Raw genomic sequence first — 6,000 nt, 5'->3', positions numbered from 1 at the left:
GAGAACCATCAGTCCTGGGCCAAGGGCCTGGAGGTGAGCTGCGGGTGCCGGTGCCACGTCCTGCGAGTGCCCCGGGAGAGCAGCACGGTGCCAGCCACATCCCTGCGGCACGGAACACGGCGGGGCCAGCACAGAGCCGCAGCCGGGAGGGCCGTGAGGGCCGCAGAGGAGGCAGCAGGGCAGCGAGGGGCCGGGCTGCGTGCTGAGCAGCCCCATGCCGCTGTGCCTGAGGGCTGCTGCCGCCAGCATGAGGGACTATTGCCCCGCGGTGCCGCGGTACGGCCGGTGCACGCCGCGGTACGGCCGGTACGCGCCCCGGCTCCGGGCCTCCCGCACCGTGCGCTTCCCCAACGACGTCGTCTTCCAGGACCACATCAAGCAGGGGGACCTGGAGCAGGTGGGCAGGTTCATACGGGCCAGGAAGGTGACGCTGGACACCATCTACCCTTCTGGTGAGTGCTGCTGGGCCGCAGAGCTGGGCAGAGCAGCGGCACAGCCTGGTGGGGCTGAGGGACACCGGGGCTGTGAGGGACACTGGAGCAGGCCTGGGCCCTGAGGGACACCGGGGCTGTGAGGGACACTGGAGCAGGCCTGGGCCCTGAGGGACACCGGGGCTGCGAGGGACACCGGGGCTGGGCTGGGCCCTGAGGGACACCAGGGCTGTGAGGGACACCGGGGCTGCGAGGGACACTGGAGCAGGGCTGGGCCCTGAGGGACACCGGGGCTGTGAGGGACACTGGAGCAGGGCTGGGCCCTGAGGGACAGCAGGGCTGGGCCGTGAGGGACACCAGGGCTGCGCTGTGGGCCACCCTCAGCAGGACTGAGCAAGCTGGGCCCCTCAGCAAGCAGCAGAGCCCCAGGGTGGCCCCAGCATCTCCCCTTACCAGGAGAGTCAGCGGAAAGGGGGAGCCTGGCCCCGGTCCCTGTGAGGCACCATCGAGCCCCCACAGCGTGCCCAGCGTCCCCAAAGGACGGCGGCAAGCACAGGCTGCAGGCTCTGGGCAGCACCCCGGGGCTCCTGCCTTTTCCCCTGACTGCGGGATCTGCATTTGTTCCTGGCTCTGCCCGTTTCTCACAGGCACTGCTCCCTCTTGTAGGTCTGACTCTGGGGGCTCAGGGAAAGCTCTGTGTGCACAGCCTCACCAGAAATTGTTCATCATGGAATGCCTGATCTGTACAGGCTGATGCAGAGCCCAGATCTGTCCTTTTCTTGCGCTTGGCTTCTGCTCTCACAGGGCCATGGAGACCCTCCCAGACAGGGCGGTCATGCTGCCGAAGGGCAGCAGGAACCCACAGCAGTTCCTCTGGCTTTCTCACTCTGTGTTTCTTTCCCCACCGTCCTCTCCCTGAGCAGGAGAGTGCCTGCCCCCCTTTCCTGAGCTGCGAATGTAGCGTGCAGAGCGCTCCCTTCCCGGGCAGGGCTGACCCGCTGTCCCCGCAGGCATGGCAGCGCTGCACGAAGCCGTGCTGACGGGGAACCTGGACTGCGTCAAGCTCCTGGTCAAGTACGGCGCTGACATCCACCAGCGCGACGAGAACGGCTGGACGCCCCTGCACATGGCCTGCAGCGACGGCTACGCCGACATCGCCAGGTACGGCCCCGGGGCATGGAGCACAGGCACCGGCGGCTCCTCAGGCTGCCCGGGCCGGGCCGGTTGCTCAGCTGCACGCCCTGCAGGTACCTGCTGTCCCTTGGGGCCAGCCTGGAGGCCACCACGGATGACGGGGAGAAACCCTCGGACCTCATCGACCCCGAGTACGAGGACCTGGTGCAGCTGCTGGGAGGCGCCGCGCTGCGCTGAGCCGGGACCGGAACGCCGAGCGCCGCGGGCCGGCCCGGGGGCTGCGCCGGACCGGGAACCGGGGCCGCGTCTGCCCGGGAACCGGGACTATTCCGGACCGGGAACCGGGGCTATTCCGGACCGGGAACCGGGACTAAGCTGAACCGGGAACCGGAGCTATTCCGTCCCGGGAACCGGGACTAAGCTGGACCGGGAACTGGGGCTATTCCGGACCGGGAACCGGGACTAAGCTGGACCGGGAACCGGGGCTGCGCCTGCCTGGGAACCGGGGCTGCGCCCGGGCTGGGCCCGGGCGGCCAACGGGCAGCAGCGCCCGGTACTGCGAATCGCGAACCACTTTGTACTTTTCCAATAAAGCATCTCGGTTACCACCTCCGGTACCATCTCCGGTACCGCCTCCGGTGCCATCTCCGGTTTCGCCGGGGCGGGGCTGTGGCGGGCGGGGGCGTGGCGTGGCGGCGGGGGCGTGGCCAGCGCCGTGCGCAGGGCCGGCGCGGGGGTGTGTCCGCCGCCGGGAGGGGGCGGGGCCGCGCCTGCGCGGTGCGGCGCTTCCGTCTGTGCGGCTGGCGCAGGCGGGAGGGCCCAGGTGAGGGGCGCGCGTTGCCCGGCGACGGGCGGGGGGCGCCGCGCGGCCAGGCCCGGCCGAGCCCTCCCTTCCTCCCGCAGCCCCGCCGAGCCCCTTCCGGCCCCGCCGAGCCCCGCCGAGCGCCGCTGCCGACATGGCCAGGTGAGCCCCGCCCGGCCCCGGGCCCAGCGCGGCCCCGGGCTCGGCTCAGTTCTCCCCGCGCTCCGCTTGCAGCTCCCCCGTCTCCCGGGTGGTGTACAACGGAAAGCGGAGCGGCGGCCCGCGCTCCCCCGGCGCCGGCAGCGAGATCTTCACGCCGGCCCACGAGGAGAACGTGCGCTTCATCTACGAGGGTGAGCGGGGCGGCGGCCGCGGGGTGGGGGCGCGGGCGGCTCGGGGCGGCCGAGGCGAGCGGCCCCGGCCCTGGCCCTGGCCCTGTCCCCGCAGCCTGGCAGTGCGTGGAGCGCGACCTGCGCAGCCAGATGGGCTCCGAGCGCGGCCTGGTCGAGGAATACGTGGAGAAGATGCCGAACCCCAGCCTGAAAGGTGCGGGGGACGGGGGCACCGCGCCGGCCGGGCCGGCCCGGATTGGGCGCGCCGGGCGGGGGCTGCCCTGCCTCTGCCCCCAGAGTCTCTCCTGTCTCCCTTGCAGCGTTTAAACCCGTCGACCTGGGTGATCTGAAGAGGAGGAACACACAGGATGCAAAGAAGTCCTAAAGTGGATCCTCCCTGCGGGTCGGCTGCTCTCCTGAGGTCCTCAAGCAGATTTAATTTGAGATTTTGTGTTGATTTCCTCCTCTGGTCTGTCCTTCTAAAAGCCTGTGGGAGAGCCAGTCAGCTCTGGGGCTGGCTCTGAAGCTGCCTGAGGTCGAGGATGCTCAGGGCCTCACCGAGACTGCCCAGAGCCTGTTGCAAAGGATTCCAGTCCCCCGCTCATAGCTTTCTCTGGCGTCAAACCGCCCTTCCCCACTTCATGCTGAGCAACCCGATCCCCTGTTCCCCTCCTGTCGCTGTCCTCTGTGCCAGACTAGGCAGGCCGAGGCAGATGCGCTGTTGGATCGGGCAGCACGGGGTCTCGCTTTCCCCTGTGCGCCTCAGCTCCACCTCTGCTGGGGCTGGCCGAGGGCAGGTGGCACAGTCGAGTCTGTTCCTGTGCCTCCCGACACAGGGACAGCCCCTGTGCAGCCCTGCTGTGCAGCTGAGGGCTGGGAGGCCATAGCCAGGCTCCTCCCAGTTCCTCTGTGGCAGCAAGCTGCTGCCTGGGCTGCTTGCTGCTAGAGCACGTGGGCCACATCTGAGGCCACATTTTCTACCTGCTTAGATCAGGCCTGGTCCCTGTGGTGCTGCAGGGGAAGGTGTTCCTCTCCCTGCAGATGGAGAGGTGGAGTGTCAGCACCAGCCCCAGGCTTCTGAGAGGTGCTCAGAGGGACCTGGGCCACCTGCAGCCCCACAGGAGACAGTGGCCGTGGAGACAGCCGTGGGGCTGCACGGAGCAAGACCCGGGAGCTCCTTGCCCTGGCAACGCTGCAGTTTTGTACTAACACCATTTTCCAGATACGCAGCCCTTGGAAGAGACCCGGCCCCTCAGCCTGCCCTGGGTGGCCACAGTGGTGGAACCACACCAGGGGTGCTTCCTTTAGCCCCTCGCTCGTGGCACTGCGTGGATGGTTCCTGCGTCCCTGCCTGAGCCACAGAGTGGCTGTGCCAGCTTTGCCCAGCCGAGCTGCGGGGCTGCTCCGAGGGAGGGCTGGCAGCCCCCTGCCCGCCCTTGCTCCGGGCTGGCGGGGATGGGGCTGCCAGGCCTGTGCAGTGCCAGTGGCTGTGGGGAGGGCTGCAGGGACTTGGGGCTGCCAATACCTTTCCTTTGTTGAGTCCTTGAGTTGTACTGTACCCTTTCCTTTCTGTGGTATGTCACTTGAGGAGTATTGTAAATAAACGCTGGTGTCCTTTTGGGGCGGCCTTGGTGTGGTGCTGCAGCCTGGCCCAGCTCTGGGGCGTGGATGAGGGGCAGAGAGCTGTGTTTGGTTTTGCCCTTGCTGGGCTCTTGGTTTCCCTGCAGGCAGGTGCAGCGTGTCGGTGGCACAGTGCCCTTGGGCTCGGGCAGCCAGCATCCCGGGAGCTGTGGCTGCACCCAGGATCTAAATGTTGAGACTATTAATACCCTCATATCCTCTTCCCTCTCCTGCTTTAATGGCATTTAGGCTATACTTAGCATTGCTAGAATTTCTGCTTGAGTGCATCTTGACACTTGCCATGACCCTGTTTACCTCCCATCACCAAAACATTCCTGCTGCTTGGTCCTGGCACAGCAAGATGGAAACTCAGCCCCTATTGCCTCCCGAGCCACCCCAGGCCCTGCATCCGTGCAGCTGCGGGCAGTGGGGGACAGGAGTGATGGTGTCACTGCCAGAGCCCCTCTCCTTTCACTCTTGTGTTGGGATGGGCCCTGTGGTGTGTTCAGGGAGCCTGACAGGCCAGTGGGGTGCCCTGCTCAAAGCCCTTAGCATGCCCAGGGCTGTGTCCTGTGTCCAAGCTGCCATGGAGCCCAGCACTGCCCCCCGTCTGGGGCCATCCCAGCTCTGCAGGCCCCCACACGCCCTGGGCATGAGGGCCCTGCTGCAGCACCCCCACTTCTGCCTTGTTTTCCTCTGCTTGGGCACAGTAAAGCCAGAGGCAAAGCAGCTGCTCAAGCTCTAATGAAATGCACAAAAAATATCCTATAAGCAGGTGATTTTTATAAAGACTGATGCCAAATTGCAGGGCAAGGATGGTGAGGTGGTAGGGGGAGGTGGTGGGTGTTAGGGGTGTGAGGAGTGAGGCCACAGGCCAGAGAAATCAGGCTGTTTACCTATAAAAATCGACCTCATCAGAGTTTATTTCCCTGTGCCTTGGACACAGTGCTCTTCATTAGATTAAAGGGTGGGAGGAGGAGAGGAACGTGTTTGTCATCAAATTAGGTGGTGGGGAAGAGGCCTGGCAGCAGGCAGAATCGACTTAGGAGACCAATTTGTGGTGCTCAATTCCCTTGATAAAGTGGGAATTTTCCTACGAGGCGCCGCGCCTAGGGGTGCCTGCTGGGCTGGGCTGGGGGGCACTGCCCGCCGTGCCTGGCTGTGCCAGGAGGGCACTGCCTGGGGGACACAGCCCCAGCCACCAGTCTGGGGGTGAGGAACTGCCTCAGCCCCATTCCATGCCCTGGGACGAACTCACAGCCAGGGGCTGGCTCCATGGCTGCGCTGTGGTTCTGCAGAGTCTCTGCTTAGGGCAGCGTGGTTCCAGCGCGGGCTGCCTGAAAAGGCAGGGGGTGCTTGGGTGCTCCATCCCTGGAGACACTCAGTGCCAGGCTGGACGGGGCTCTGAGCAGCCTGGTGCTGCAGGTGTCCCTGCTCACTGCAGGGGCTGGGCCAGAGGACGTTTAAAGGTCCCTTCCCACCCAAACCATCCTGCAAGTCTGGCCAGGCTGCGGTCAGCACCTTCATCCCTCTGGATACCAGGAATGAGCGGCTCCCGTAGGGCGGCTGAGGGCAGTGCCTGCCTCTGTGTGTGTACACGTGAGAGTGTGTGTGTGTGTGTGTGTATACACGTGTGTGAGTGTGTGTGTGAGAGTGTGTGTGTATGTGTGTGTGTGAGAGT

General features: G+C 65.7%; 2 protein-coding genes across 2 annotated transcripts; both read left to right on the top strand.

The window, feature by feature from the left end:
• PPP1R27 (protein phosphatase 1 regulatory subunit 27) lies at nucleotides 1-2,178 on the top strand. Its single transcript, XM_074555166.1, has 3 exons — nucleotides 1-452; nucleotides 1,442-1,592; nucleotides 1,679-2,178. Exons 1-3 carry the CDS (start codon nucleotides 215-217, stop codon nucleotides 1,800-1,802), a joined length of 513 nt encoding a protein of 170 aa, XP_074411267.1. The 5' UTR covers nucleotides 1-214; the 3' UTR covers nucleotides 1,803-2,178.
• A 133-nt stretch (nucleotides 2,179-2,311) lies between these two features.
• On the top strand, nucleotides 2,312-4,318 carry MCRIP1 (MAPK regulated corepressor interacting protein 1). The gene is made up of 4 exons (XM_074555170.1): nucleotides 2,312-2,529; nucleotides 2,602-2,720; nucleotides 2,815-2,913; nucleotides 3,020-4,318. Exons 1-4 carry the CDS (start codon nucleotides 2,522-2,524, stop codon nucleotides 3,082-3,084), a joined length of 291 nt encoding a protein of 96 aa, XP_074411271.1. The 5' UTR covers nucleotides 2,312-2,521; the 3' UTR covers nucleotides 3,085-4,318.
• Nucleotides 4,319-6,000: the final 1,682 nt, after the last annotated feature.

This window comes from Zonotrichia albicollis, chromosome 19 (assembly GCF_047830755.1).
Source record: "Zonotrichia albicollis isolate bZonAlb1 chromosome 19, bZonAlb1.hap1, whole genome shotgun sequence".
Lineage (NCBI taxonomy): Eukaryota > Metazoa > Chordata > Aves > Passeriformes > Passerellidae > Zonotrichia > Zonotrichia albicollis.
This window is presented reverse-complemented; position numbering and strand designations above follow the sequence as displayed.

What these genes read in the sequence shown, in the direction of transcription:
- MCRIP1 (XM_074555170.1), top strand. An exon ending in CGTGCGCTTCATCTACGAGG is followed by an intron (nt 2,721 to 2,814) that starts GTGAGCGGGGCG and finishes CTGTCCCCGCAG; the next exon opens with CCTGGCAGTGCGTGGAGCGC. An exon ending in GCCGAACCCCAGCCTGAAAG is followed by an intron (nt 2,914 to 3,019) that starts GTGCGGGGGACG and finishes TCTCCCTTGCAG; the next exon opens with CGTTTAAACCCGTCGACCTG.
- PPP1R27 (XM_074555166.1), top strand. Translation starts at nt 215, where the DNA reads ATGCCGCTGTGCCTGAGGGCTGCTGCCGCCAGCATGAGGGACTATTGC. An exon ending in GGACACCATCTACCCTTCTG is followed by an intron (nt 453 to 1,441) that starts GTGAGTGCTGCT and finishes CTGTCCCCGCAG; the next exon opens with GCATGGCAGCGCTGCACGAA. An exon ending in GGCTACGCCGACATCGCCAG is followed by an intron (nt 1,593 to 1,678) that starts GTACGGCCCCGG and finishes CACGCCCTGCAG; the next exon opens with GTACCTGCTGTCCCTTGGGG.